This window comes from Pseudorca crassidens, chromosome 1, assembly GCF_039906515.1.
Source record: "Pseudorca crassidens isolate mPseCra1 chromosome 1, mPseCra1.hap1, whole genome shotgun sequence".
Taxonomy (NCBI): Eukaryota; Metazoa; Chordata; class Mammalia; order Artiodactyla; family Delphinidae; genus Pseudorca; species Pseudorca crassidens.
The window spans coordinates 37,162,485-37,177,083 of record NC_090296.1 but is presented as its reverse complement, the minus strand read 5'-3'; the positions used below and the strand labels follow the sequence as shown (position 1 = coordinate 37,177,083).

The 14,599-nt window shown below is 43.3% G+C and overlaps 1 protein-coding gene across 2 annotated transcripts in view; it reads left to right on the top strand.

Annotated features, from left to right (window-relative positions):
• The window catches only part of FNTB (farnesyltransferase, CAAX box, subunit beta), an 84,662-nt gene that overhangs the window by 58,211 nt on the left and 11,852 nt on the right, over positions 1-14,599 (top strand). Inside the window, exons 7-9 of one of the 2 annotated variants that reach the window (XM_067733126.1) lie at positions 2,431-2,517; positions 8,506-8,635; positions 11,483-11,615. In XM_067733126.1, coding sequence (XP_067589227.1) covers positions 2,431-2,517; positions 8,506-8,635; positions 11,483-11,615 — 350 coding nt within the window. The remainder of the gene's footprint in view (positions 1-2,430; positions 2,518-8,505; positions 8,636-11,482; positions 11,616-14,599) is intronic. The other variant, XM_067733136.1, reaches the window with a different exon arrangement.

The following is a 14,599-nucleotide window of genomic DNA, read 5'->3' as shown; positions in this document are numbered from 1 at the left end:
GGGTTTTATCTTGTTCATTCATCTGGTACATAGCCCTCTGCTTTTTCATCTTGTCTGTCTTTCTCTCCTTCTGTTTTCTTATTCATATCTGCTAGACATAAAAAATGTTTGTTTCACTGAAGAGCACTGTAGCCATATTCCTCCTCTACCCGAGCTCCTCTGGTAATGTTCTGCCATTCGAGCCATGCTTTTCATTTACAGAGGATTAAAGATGTGAATGATGGATGAAACCTAGCAGGTCTCATGCAGTTTCCCTGCTTTGTGTGGTTTCTAGTGCCCCAGTTCCATCACTTTTCACTTTGTCTTCCTTTAATTGTCTTTGCCTGGAAGCATCAGCAGTTACTCCTGAGTGCTGTTGAGTGGATTTGACCTGAAGAGAAGCAGCAGTTGATGGGGACAGTTTGGCATCTGGAGGCTAGCTTGTCTCATTCTGGGTTAGGCAGAACTGGTCTCTTGATCTTTCAGGTCTATCACAACTCCTTCCAGTTTCTGAGATGAGCTTATTCCGGCATTCACAGCTCCTGTGGACTGCCACTAATCCAGTTGCAATGAACTCATAGCAAGCACCATTTTTTTCTCAGTTCTTAAGAAAGGAGCAGTTATGTACTCCTGACCTCCTAATCTAGGTTATATAACCGGAAGCATTCTGGGCGGGTAGTGGGGAGATAGGGACCCAGCATTTGCAAAAGTTTTGGTGACAGAGCATAGAGTGTGTTCAGGAAAGGAGAAGTTCAGTGTGGCTGAAGTGCAGAGGCCTGGTGGGCAGGGGGAGAAATGAAGCTGGACGGCCAGGCCGGGAATAGCCCAAGGGGCCCCGAAGTCTTGAGAAGGCTGGAGTTTATTTTAAGGGTAGTGGGAAGCCACTGACAAGTTGTAAGTAGGGAGTGACACAGTCTGATTTGTATTTTATTAGAAGTTCTGCAGTTACAGTGAATAGATTGTAGTGTTTTAGTGAAAATCCTCTGGCTTCAGGGCTAGAGGGAAACTGACCCAGGTTAATGGTGACTTGGATTTGGGTAACAGCAGAGAGGATGGAGGGTAGTGGACAAATCTGAGAGATGTGACGACTAGATAGAGGGAGAGAGGAAGAAGATGCTCGAAAAAGGTGTGTTTTGTTTGCTCTCGGTCTCAGCGTGAGATCTGGCAGCAGGTCTCAGTTCTTCCATTTATGAGGCGACCGCCCTGTGTCCGCCACCTCCCCACCTCAGAGGTTATGTTCGGATTCAAGAGCAAATACCCTTGAAGCCCTTTGAGAGGCTTGAGACCTGAGAGCAGTTAGGTCAGGCTTTTGAATTTAGCTTATGGTAGATGGTAACATTTGGCAGAAAGGACTCTCCATGCTTCTGATGCCTGCTGGTATAACTCAGCCTCTGCTGTGCCTTTGGCCGGCGTGAGCAGGCTGATAAAAGTGCTGGGAGGAGAATGATGCCTGCGGCTCACTGGAAAGCCCCAGTGCACTTGGCTCAGTGTTATGTCCATATTGAACAATACGGAAGCTGGGCCCTTCTTTCTCCTCCCTTTTATGTTCCTGAGGAGCCCTTAGAAAAAGGATCTGTAAACAGAATTGGAACAAACTGGTTTTGTCTTCATGAAACAGAGCTGAGATGTCGGATGTTTGAAAAGACCCTGGAAGGGAAGAAAAGACAGTTTGTAGACGTGTTCCATAATAGAGGGATCAGCTGAAATAAAAGGTGTCCTGAGAAGAATTAGGGCTGGCAGAATGGAATGGCAAGAATTATTCCAAATCATGTAGGATAACATGGGGGGGGGGGGAAGACATGTTCTTTCTTTTCCCTTTAAAGAGTGTGTGTGTGTGTGTGTGTGTGTACTGGTGGGATGCTTGAAATCAAAACCCTTTTCTTGCTCTAGAAGCCTAAGGAATGGACCTGAGTGGGCTCATACATTTCGGCCCCTCTTGCCTGGTCTAAGCAGCCAGAGTGGTCTGGCGGCCTGCTGTGGAGTTGTGTCTGTTTGGAAAAGATACAGTTAACCTTTAGCTTGTCCATGCCGTAAACAGACAAGTCCTGGATCTAAAAACAGTACTGACAACTGAATGAGCATGTCAGAAATACCTGAATGACAGCATGGAATTTGGGGAGCCGTTGTAGGTCTTTGAAGGAAGAGCTGAACTCACTGTCGACAGGAATTGTGATGGCTGTTATTTCATCTGGTGTAGATTTGACCATGTGGAGGTAGGGAGAATAGAATGTCATGTTCTTTCACTGAGGCTGTGCCATGAGCAACTCTATTGAAATAGAATGTCAGAGCTCCTGGTTAGAGACCCAGGAGGACTGGCCATGGGCTTGAAGTGAGGCCAGGCAGCGATTACAGCTTACGAGGCAGAGAGCAATCCGTCCAAAAAGTTCAGTGAGCCTTGTTCAAGCTCCTCCTTAAAGCTTAACACTTCCCCCTCTATTTCTGTCCTTCCAGAAGTGCGTACTGTGCCGCCTCAGTAGCTTCTCTGACCAACATCATCACTCCAGACCTGTTTGAGGGCACTGCTGAATGGATCGCAAGGTGAGAGAAGCTGAGATTTGTCCTGCCTCTTAGACAGCAGGCGGTCAAGACTTCTGAAAAATAAAGTGTAGAAGGACCAGAGAAGGGAATATAAAATTACAAGAGATGTCTGGGTTGAAGGATTGTGCATTTCAAACATACTTTAAAAGTTTTCTTTTTTTCCAAACTTTCTTTAATGTGATTGGCAAGGATCAAAACCTTGGGTAAACAGTATTGGTCAGAGTCTAAATGGAGTTCAACCAGTTTGGAGAGCAATTTGGAAATATCTCAAAGATGCCCTTGCTGATGACCCCAAAATTCCACTTCTCCAGAAAATCACACCACATGCATGAAAGAGACAAGCATAGGACTTGTTTATAATAGTAAAACGCTGAAAACAGATTAAATGTTCACAAGCACAAGATGGATAAGTGAGTTGTGGTGTAGTCATATTGAAATATAGCAATTAAAATGAATGAACTAGAGCTACACGTATCAATATGGGTGAGTCTCAAAAACACTGCTGAGGAAAAAAAAGGATGTTAAAGAAAACATGCAGATCACATTTGCTTAAAATTTGAAAACATGCAAAACAATTCTATGCTGTTTATGGGAAGAATCACATGTAGTAATATAAAAACATGCTGGGAAGGATAAACACCAAATTCAGGATGGTGCTTACTTCGGGGGAGAAAGTAAAGAAAATGAGATTAAGGGAGGTCTGTACTTCTACTCAGGAGACTTCAGTTGTATCTGTAATTGTTTGTTTAAAATAAAAAAAACCTGAAAGGCATACGGCTAAATCAAAGCTAGGTGTTAGGTACATGTATGTTCTGTATATTATTTGCTGTACTTTCGTGGATCCTTCAAATTATTTCATAATTTTAAAAAAGGTATAGTAGATTTATATGTATTATTGAGGAATTATATCCAAGCTGTATTTTATTTTTTACATTTTAATTTTTATCAAAGTAGTACTTACTACTATGAAAATACAATTTTCAGCTAAACCAAATGAGATACTATGATCATATTTACTTTTTTTTTTTTTTTTTTTTTTTTTGCGGTATGCGGGCCTCTCACTGTTGTGGCCTCTCCCATTGTGGAGTGCAGGCTCAGCGGCATGGGCCCAGCCGCTCCGCGGCATGTGGGATCTTCCCGGACCGGGGCACGAACCCGTGTCCCCTGCATCGGCAGGCAGACTCTCAACCACTGCGCCACCAGGGAAGCCCCATATTTACTTTTTTGTATAACTTTTACTTTCCTGGAATTAATTATTACCTCTTAATTCCCGAATTTTCTGCCAGAGCTATAAAATTATTCTCAATACAGTTAAACACTTCAGGTAATGTATCAGTTCTCTTTTGTGTGTGTGTGTGTGTGTGTGTGCGCGCACGTGCGTTTTGAGTTATCCCTCCTGGGGCCTCTGCCCTACTGCTTCAGACTGGACAGATTGCTCTCAGCTTGCTGCACAGCAGGCATCCAGCAGCTTCCTTTCAGCAGGAAATTCACTTCACTTCTCAGCTTTGTTAAAGCCCCATCCTCCTTTTTCCTGGTTTACTCACTCATTTTAATGAATCACATATCGTATTCCAACAGATCCCCAATAAGAGAACTTCGGCGGTATGTTTTAAAGATTTTGCATGTATTTTTGTTCTAGTCTCCCACTTGATTTATAGTTTATTTGGTTAGAGACTTCTAAATTGGAAACTGGATCAATTGTATTCCTTCAGAATTTTTAAGCACTGCTCCATTATCTTTTGGCTACCAGTGTCATTGTTAGAAAGGCTGATAATAATGGTAACCAGCATTTACTGAGGATTTGGTATGTAATACTCAATAGTAAGAGAGCGATAGTTTAAAGATTGAGAGTATATAGCCTTTTGCTCTGGACTACCTGGGTTTGGTTCTTTTTTATACTTTCTGTTTTTCTCAGTTGAGATTTCCCATCTTTTCATTCATTACAAGTGTATTTTTCTTCACTTCACTAAGGTAAATATAAAATTATAATATCTACTTTAAAATTCTTGCCTGGTCATTTCAACATCTGGCTGTCTTGGAGTTGACATGTCTCACTTGCCTGAGTGTCTATGTCAAGTAATCTTTGGACTGTACCCTGGACATTGTGATGTTATATTGCAGAGATTGGATTCTGTTAGATTGCTTTAAAGAGTGTTGATATTTTTCCTTTAGCAGGCAATCAACTTGGTTAGACACACCTGCAGTGGGCAGGGGCTCAGGTCTTGGATCAGTTCTTGGTCAGAAGCTGCTTTCAGTTTGCCCAATGCATGTGTGATTCAGGGTCAGGTAAAATTTTAAGCAAAGTTTAAACATGGAATTTGGGTTTTCCTCCTCTGGCTCTCCTCTTTCTGGGATTCCTCCTCAATTACTGTCAGCCTGGTTCTTCTTGCCAGAAACATGGTGGGCCTTCTGTTAGCTTCAGCTGCCTTCCCCTGACCTGCTGCTGCCACTGTTAGGTGACTGTAGCCATCCTCAGGGCAAATCAGGAAGAAAAAAAATAGGGTGGGGGAGGGGAGGGACGGACTGCTCCAACTTTCAAATCCCCAGCTTTTTTCAGTTTGCTGAGCCCTCAGGAAGTTGTTTTCGTGTGTTTTGTCCAGAGTATATAGTTATTTGCAGGATTGGTTTGTTAGGCCCTTAACTAGATGTGAAATTCTGACTGCCTGGGTTTGAAGCCCAGTTTTGTCATTTATTAGCTTTGTGCCTTGGACAAATTAACTTCTCCATGCCATAGTTTCCCTATATAGCAAGTGATGGAATATTGAATATGACATTAAGCTAAAATACAAAGAAATTAAGTGACCAAAACCTGTTAGGGTAACCACTGTGCTTTACTGCCTCCCAATCTACTGTATTCCCAAGCCATTGTTGTTTTTGTTTTGTTTCTCTTATTCTTGCTGTTTGAAAAATTCATGATGATGAACCATGATACGGATTTCTTTTTGCATTCATTGTGCTGGGCACTCAGCAGTTATCTTCAATCTAGAATTGCATGTGCTTTACTTCCAAGAAGCTTTATTATTTCTTTGATAACTTCTTCCCCTCCATTTTCTTTGTTTGCTCTTTTTATAACATCCAATAAGTGGAATTGGTCTTCTAATTTTTCAAAAACTTTTTGCCTATCTTTCATCTCTTCATCTTTCTTATTGTGCTTTCTAAGAGATTCCCTTACCTTTTATCTTCTAATCCCTCTGTTGAGTTTTTATTTCTGCAGTTCTATTTTAACTTTTAATCTCCATTTATAAAGAATACTTCCTTTTTATATTCTCTCCTGTTCTTGTTTCAGGGCTATTTGTCCTTGCAGTGTTTTTATTTTGTATATAATATTTTATCTAAAGATATAACTTAAAGTTTACTTCTGCTCCCTACATTATTTCCTCCAATTTATTTTTGTTTATTTGTCTTATTTTTGTTTCATATTTTACATAAAAGTCTCTTTCACGTAAGAGACTTTGCTCAAATCTCTGGTGTTCATATTTAAGTGTCAGGTGCTAAAAAAACTGTGTGTGCCACGGTGGGCTGGGATGCAGCCATTCATGGGGGGGTTCTCATATATCAATATCTGTAGGGTTTTTCCCTTGGGCTTATCCATTTCCCTAGAGAAGAATCTTCCAGATTCCTGGTTGGGGTATGAAGTTAGTGGCCAGCTTTGTGAAATACTAATAGGGAAAGGGGTTGAGGGTGCTTGTGCTCAGATCTTAGACTCACTTAATCCCCCTGCTCAGCACAGTGTCTCCACCTGCTCTCAGCTGTGCTGGAAATCCTGGAATTCAGTTCCTCTTCATTCAGCCCCTGAAACCTCCCATCTTCTGCTGGGTACCTGGAGGTATAGCTGATTCTCTTATAAATTTACCACCAGTCAACTTGGTTCAAACTCATCCCACTTTAGGGGTACCTTGTGTCCCCCGGCTTGTCATTGGAACATATCACCTTGCTTTCTATTTCTTCTTCCCTCCTTTCCTCCCAGGGCTGGTGTAGGTTTGTCGGTTCTGTTAAGTCAGTTACGTCTTACCTCTCTCCTTTTCCAGCTTTCACAATTTTGTTATCTCCTGTCTGTATTCATATCCTCTCCTATTCTCTTTACCCTTGTGGGTTTATCCTTTTTTAAAATTCCTTTACTTTCATTTTACTGGACTCTTGTGTTCAATCAGTTATATTTAACTAGAAGATACTCCCAAAGAATTTTACTAAATTGCTCTCATGCATGTAAAAACAGGGATGGAAAGTGGAATATGTAAATAAATGTATATTGTGTGTGTGTGCATGTGTGTATGTGTGGAGAGAAAGAGGGACTGAGACATAGAAACTCAGCTGGTGAGAGGAACTAGGAGGCCAGGCTCAGCAGTTGTAACTTTTTATTGCTTATTCTTTTATACTGTTTTGTTTTTTTTTTAACTCAAAAAACATTTTTAAAGGTAATTTAAGAAAAAAAAAATTCAGAGGTCCTTTGCATGTTCTTCACTCATCAGACCTTTCAAACTTGAGCTGTTCCTGTGCGCCATGAAGCCAAATGCACTGGAAAGAAAACTTGGATTGTGTGTCTTTGGGTGGTGGTGGGGTTAGGGGATAGAGGATGCTGAAGAATCTGTTCAGGGGATGGTAGCCAGCTCTTAACTCAGCACTCTGCTGTGATCTCCCGGGATCTTGGGCCTCTCTGAAAAGGGCCTCTGAGTTCCCAAGGCCTCTCCTTTAACGAGAGGTACCTGGAAGACAGGAGGTGTTACAGGTTCCTTTCTCTTCTACCCGGAAGTTGGATTAAGTGCTCATCCACCTGTGCACCTGTCAGGATTTGTGAGGCAGACACACCTGTAGGGAGTGTGACTCTATGTACATACCTGTAGATCATTGGAAGTAAAATTCTATGTTATATGAAAATATACTGAAAAGAAAATCTCTTATTTCACAGATAAAACATGTTTATTATAAACAAGCAAAAAGAATATCTAACTGCTTGTAATCCACCACTAACCGCTCATTTGCTGTATATGTTTCCGGAATTCCAGAAAAATCATGCAGTATATTATCATTTTATAACTTTTTCATGTAATGTATTTGGAACATTTTTAAGTATACTTCTGTAGCATTATTTTAAACGACTGTAGTGTTCTGTTATACGGATATACCATAATTTATATAACGAGTCCCTTACTGTTGAGCTTCTGAGTTGTTTCTGATATTTCACTGTTATAAATGGGAATACAGTAAACATTCTTACAATCTGACTTTTGAACACATTTCTTACTTACTTTATAAGATTAATTCCTAGAAATGACCCTATATTGCTGAGCCAAAGATTACTCATGTTTTTATGACTAGAAAATACACTCTTAAATATATAGTCTAATCCCAAATAATTACTATGATAATAAAGTAATTTGAAAATGTAGGAAATTGTAATTTAAAAAAATAAGTTTACTTTGAATGGTTATAAAGGTATGTATTTTCACTATAGAAACTTTTTGAAAATACAGAAAAATAAAGAGGAAAAATATCAGCAATAGACCTGTACTGAAAGATAACCAGAATTAGCAGTTATTTTTCAATTTTATTTTAACCTGATGGTTATCTCACTATACGTATGATTTTATAACTTTTTCCAAAAAGTAATGACTTGAGGTACTGTGTTTGTTACATTAGTAGACTATGTCTGAGTTTCCTTTTTTTTTTTTGAGGAAAAGGCATTTCTAAAAGTTAATTAGCATCTTTCCATTCATAGTTGCAATGTTGTTTGTTTTTTTAATAGAAGTATAGTTGGTTTATAATGTGTTAATTTCTGGTGTACAACAAAGTGATTCAGTCTTATATATATATTCTTTTCCATTATAGTTTATTACATGATATTGAATATAGTTACAGCTATTGAGTATAGTTACAGCTATTGAATATAGTTGCATTAAACTAAGCAAACTCATCCTTTGCCATCCAGGGTGGTCCTGCACTTGTGCTCGTTGGTTGACACTCAGTCTGCTTTTCTCAATCTCCTTCCAGGTGTCAGAATTGGGAAGGTGGAATTGGCGGGGTGCCAGGGATGGAAGCCCACGGTGGCTATACTTTCTGTGGCCTGGCCGCACTGGTCATCCTCAAGAAGGAACGCTTCTTGAACTTGAAGAGCTTATTAGTAAGTACTTGGTGATCCGTCTTCCTCTCAGGCCCTGAGATGTGACTGCTCAGGCATGCCGGCTGAAGGGACGGTTGGCTGTGGGAAGGGCTAACAGTTCCTGCCTGGAGCTGTGAACTAACAGTCCTGTAACGAAGCTTCAGATGCAGTTGTTGGAGTGCTCAGCACTGTACCAAGAAAGTGCAAGGGGTGAACATCTGTGCTCGGTTTCAGTTCCCTTCTTCCTGCCTTTCCATCTTCCTGCTCTGAACTTTCTGTACAGTGTGTTAGGCCAATTCCAGAGGCTTCTTGAATCTCTCAGACGTCTGGTATGGGCCAGAGTACCTTCCTCCTACTTCAAAGAGAAGTATAGCTTCAGCCTCATAAAATTAGAGGTTATCATGTGCCTTGGAAAGATTCTCCTGGGAGAAGAAGTTATGAGAAGAGTTTTGAGGCATTTTGAAGCCGAGCTTTTATTACCTGCTGCACTATGTGAACGTTTAGTAACTACCTTGACATGAGCTAGGCACAGCCGGGTAATGCACAGAGCAGGTGGCCCAGGCATTTATGTCTCAACTCCAAGCTCCTGCCCAATATTCAGAATGAACTCAGAGCACAGTCAGCTTCAGGGACTTGTTAGATTATAGCTAAATTATCATTGGAGGCCTAGTACATAAACACACACACACACAGAGCCACGAAGGAGCTATCTTTGGGGAAGCATTTATTCCCTCACCATGACCTCAAAGCAAACCAGCTGCCACTGATACTCATCTCCTCTCCCCAAGTTCAGATGTCAGGTTCCCATCATAGGAACCATTGTGAGACCCATCTTGAGCTTCCAAGACAGTTTCTATTATATCTATAAGATGTGACCAGCAGCATTTTGTCCGCACCTTTAGGAAGCCTCCTATAGCATACTCTTCCTGAGGGTTCTTACAGCCTTGAAGATTTATGCCAAAATGGCCAACTTTGTGCCCAGATTTCGAGTTTATCAGACATTTTGAAAACTGATCACCAACAAGGCGTGAAACAGAAACAAGGAATAAGTAGATGCCTCAGTTACAATAACAGCGTTCTGGATTTGAACCCTGTCTGTGCCACTTCACAGCCGTATGACCTTGGGAAAATGGTCTAATCTCTTTTAACTTCATTTTTTTTCCTCTGTAAGGTAGAAGTAACAGTTCTTTGAAGGTCAAAGGAGAGAACAGGTATAAACAGCCTGGTACATAGTAGGTGCGACCTTCTTATCCAAACTACTCCCTCCCCTCTGTTTGCTCTGGGAGAACTAGGACCCATACTTGAAGGATTTTATGAATTCATATAGGCAAGGGAAACAGAATAAATTCATGGACTTAGGCACTGGAAAAAAATAATTAGTCTAGGTTAGAAACACTTCATCTGTGGGGTAAGTAAAAGTGAAGAATGGACTCCCTACTGTAGTGCCCGTTTTCCTGAGTAATGCTTTGCCTGCTTTCATTAAATGGCATCAATCCTAAAGCACTGGTTCATTTAAGACTGACTGGGGATATGTTAGTGCCTGCACCTGCAGTGCAGTTTTTCTGTGTCTTTTTAAGAATTTTGGATTGTGACTCTCTGTGGGTGGGTGTTACTTTGAACAGGGATATAACCTAAAGTCTACAATTATTAATTAAAGGAGGGCTGGACTCCTTCTGAAGAGGGTCCTTAGTGACTCCTTTCAGGAACTCAGTCTAGTAAGAACGTAGGTACAGGGGAAATACCATACTCTGTACCTTTCAGTTTGGTGAGGCTGCCCCGTGAGTCGCTGGCAGGTGGCTGGAACTGCCTTGGGGGGCTGGGAGGGAAGTGGAGATATTATCTGCTCGGCCAGTTGGTTCTACTCATTCCTTGAGGCCAAACCCTTCACTATCTCCATATTCATAGTAGAGTGTGTTTAGAAAACTTGGAGATAAGCATGCATCTCGTGTGACCACTGAGTGACACCAAGAGCCATCCTACAGGTTCAAAGTAAACTCTTTTCTTCTGTCAGCCAGCCAGCTTCTCCTGGGATAGCAGAGAGGCTAGACCACACAGAGCCATCCTCATTCACCAGGGCTAACGGCTTCTGCCCCCAGTCCTGCGAGGGACAAGGGCCATGCTAAGAAATCTTGGATGAATTTCCTCAGGTGCCAAGTAAAAGCCAAGAGTAGTTTGAGATCAGCTGATGACTTGTAGCACAAAATTCCATTTATCTGCTTTTAATAAACTTCCCTGAGCAGGGAAGGTGAATAGAAATGAGCCACTGGTGGTCTGGCCTTAAACTTCCTAGTTACACCTTATTTATTAAGAGATGCTTGGGCTTCCCTGGTGGCGCAGTGGTTGAGAGTCCGCCTGCCGATGCAGGGGACACGGGTTCGTGCCCCGGTCCGGGAGGACCCCACGTGCCGCGGAGCGGCTGGACCCGTGAGCCATGGCCACTGAACCTGCGCGTCCAGAGCCTATGCTCCGCAACGGGAGAGACCACAACAGTTAGAGGCCCGCGTACCGCCAAAAAAAAAAAAAAAAAAAGAGATGCTTGCAGGTTTCCTTTCAGGCCAATTTGGCGCACTTGTTCTCTCAGCATCAGAACCCACTTGGAACCCGGGAAAAGGTGGTTAGTTGTCTGTTAGGCCCTGAGCAGAGATTCATGCTGGTTGCCTCAAGAGGGTTAGACTAGATGTTGCACTGTAGTGTAGTCTGTGGCAGTGAGGGTGAGGAAGTCCGAGGCCAGAGCACCAGAACTCGGGTGCCAGGAAGCCAAGAGATGGGACCCCTCTCTCCCAGATTGGCCTCTGGGGATCTGGGCTCGCTGGATTTCGGGTCTCTTTTAACCTACAGCTGCCTCTCCCTTCTCTGTCTCACGCTCAGCAATGGGTGACAAGCCGGCAGATGCGGTTTGAAGGTGGATTTCAGGGCCGCTGCAACAAGCTGGTGGATGGCTGCTACTCCTTCTGGCAGGCGGGGCTCCTGCCTCTGCTCCACCGTGCACTGCACGCCCAAGGTGAGCCCAGGGGCTGTACGCAGGATTGGGTGACTCCCCTCAGCTGCTGACCGAGTCGGAGGCCAGGGCGCTCTGTTAGAGGGTTGAAATAGGCTGTCTGTCCCGGATTTTGAGGTGCCCAGTGTGGACCTTCCCGCCTCAGGCTAGGATTCCGTCCCATTGGTTTAGGGGCCACTGCTGCTTCACTCTGGCTGTGGCTAGGGGGAGGCAGGTGCCTGGCTCCACGGCGACCACCACCTCAACTCCATGTGAAGCTGCAGTTTCCGGTGCAGAACTCTCTGTGTGTCACGTCAGAACTGAAAACCCACACTATGCACGTGGTCACAGCAGTGACAGAAAGGCAGTTGCGTAAGCGGGCAGAGAACCAGAAACCCTGGAGCAAAGACCCACCATGCCTGGCTGGCTGCGTGGTTGCCGCCATTAGAAGTGTTGTATTTTAGATTCATTGAAGAATCCTGGATGCGGGTTTGTCCCCCCTGCCCCGCACCACTGGAGCGGAGAGACCTGGGTTCATCTCTATGGAGCCTCAGATGGGAGTGCAGATCCAAGCAGTGAGATAGAGAGCAAACTTCTGGGAGCCTTCCCTTTACCTCTCGACATCTCAGGCCACTGGCTGCCTCCGGAATCATCTTTTTCATTTTATGTGAGAACAGGGTGTCTTGAGGAAACCAGTGGGAGAGGGGAGGTCTGGAGGCCCTGCTGGGCGCAGATCTGGTCTTGGAATGAGATCCCTTGGCCCAGAGGGAAGCTTTTCTTTGGACTTAGTAGTTGGGTTATTCATTGCTCAAATGTAGAAGATGAGATTCTTTTCTACTGCCCCCATCCCCCACCCTGCCCCACACACGTGTTCTTCTTGTTTGGCTGTCTTTTTCTGAGCCCCTTTCTTTCATTTCTTAATTTCATTTAAGTTGTGGCCATTTTGGGTACCGAACTGAAGTCAGCAGAGCCTCTGTCCTGTCTCCCCATCGCTGTATCCTCCCCGTCGCGGTCTGTCCTGAGAATCCTTGGCCTGGAGCCCGTGGGCTTTCAGTTTCAGGGTGCTAAGATATGTCTCAGCTGAGATACGTCCCCTGACTCTGGAACCTGCACGGTCTCTGGCTGAACACTATAGTAGGGAAGTCAGAAGTCCCCCGAGAGTCCGGCGTTTCAAAACAGAAATAACTTGGGGTTTTAGTGATCTCTTTATTTGGAACTGGTGAGGTCAAGCCTCTGGGTCACACCGCCAGCCTCTCACAAACCTGTCCCTGGCAGGATTAAGATGCAGTCATTCTGCAGCTGCCAGGAAAATCTAGTGAGAGCGCAACAGGAGGCCTACCTGCCGAAGTCTTCAGGGGGGCCCTGGTTCACATTTTGTTTATCATAGTGCAAGTTCTGGAGGACTAGTCACATTCAAAGCTCTGCCTGTGGGAAAAGTTAGTTGCCTGTGAATCTTGGTGCTTCCAGCTTTTTTCACTGCCTGGAAGGAGGCCCATGTTAGGCCCAAAGCTCACGCCTCAGCAAACAGTGGGCCTGGACTAGGCAGGGCTCCGGAAGACGGGAGTGTTTTGAGTGGTGGGCAAAATGCTGACGTTGAGAGTCAAAAGGAGATGCGACGTAGAACGATATTCACAATGTACTGTGATCAAAGTTAGGTTTCAAAGCAGTATGTATGTAATTCCATTTTCAGTGAAGAGTTGACTCCAAAAAATTAATGGAAGGTATCTGGGTTGTGAAATGACAGGTGATGTTTGTTTTCTTTCTTTTTTACTTCTATTTTCTAATTTTTCTACAATAATATATCTTTCTTACATAAAGGAAAACGACAAAAGTTATTTTACAAAAGAGAAATTCTATAGACAAAACTAGTAGCAAGGTGGGGAAAATATTTGGATAAATGATGAAGAGCTTAATTTCATTTGAGAAAGTCATACCAAGCAGTAGGAAACATGAACAACCCAACGGAAAAACAGGCAGAGGATTCTACTACACTGCTGCTTGTACTACAGCTGCTACAACTACTGAGACTTACCACGTGCTCACCGCAAGCCAGGGGCAGAACTGAGTATTACACATGTATTTTCTCATTTGATCCTCCAAACAGCCCTATGAAACAAATGCTATCCGGGAATTCCCTGGTGGCCTAGTAGTTAGGATTCCGGGGTTTCACTGCTGTGGCCCAGGTTCAGTCCCTGGTTGGGGAACTGACATACCGCAAGCTGCATGGCCAAAAAAAAGAAAAAGAAAAAGAAACAGGTTCTATCATTATTCCCATTTTACAGGTGAGGAAACAAAGTACAGCATGGGTAAGTGACTTGCTTTATACCTGATTGCCACCTATCATGGTATCAGAGCCCTGCCATCTGTAGGTGGCCATTAATCAGACGAACAGGTGATAGTTAATGAAATGCAAATAAAAGCAGTGGGACCCTATTTGTTTTTACTGTCAGATTAGCAGAGATGAGAAAATTTGATACCCTATGTTGGGGAAAGTGTGGGAAAACAGGCACTTTTCACTGTTAGAGGGGTGTAAATAGGTGCGTCATTTTTTGGAGGGTAGTTTGGAGACATCAGTTTAAATTACTTAAACCCAGTGAGGACACTGGCAGGAATTTATCTGCACAGACATTGCAAAGGATGTGTGTTGAAGTGGAGTTTTAATAGCAAACAACCCAACTGCCCACCAAAAGGCTAACAGTTAAATAAATTATGATCTCTTCATACAGTAGCTGCATTGCAATGGGCTCACATGGAAAGCTCTCCAGGACACAACGGAAAGTGTCAAAGGCCAGGCCAGGCCGAGAACAGTCTGTCTGTGTGCACACAGGCTGGCATCCACCCAGCTTTCCTGGAAGTATACACAACTCCCCTTTAACAACGGGTACCTTTGGGAGAGGGGTAGGAGATGGGGGGAGAGAAATGTACTTTTCCTATTGTACTGTAGGCTGCTTTTTTCTTTTCTTTTCTTTTCTTTTTTTACCATGTGTGTTACTACTTTTAGTCAGTGA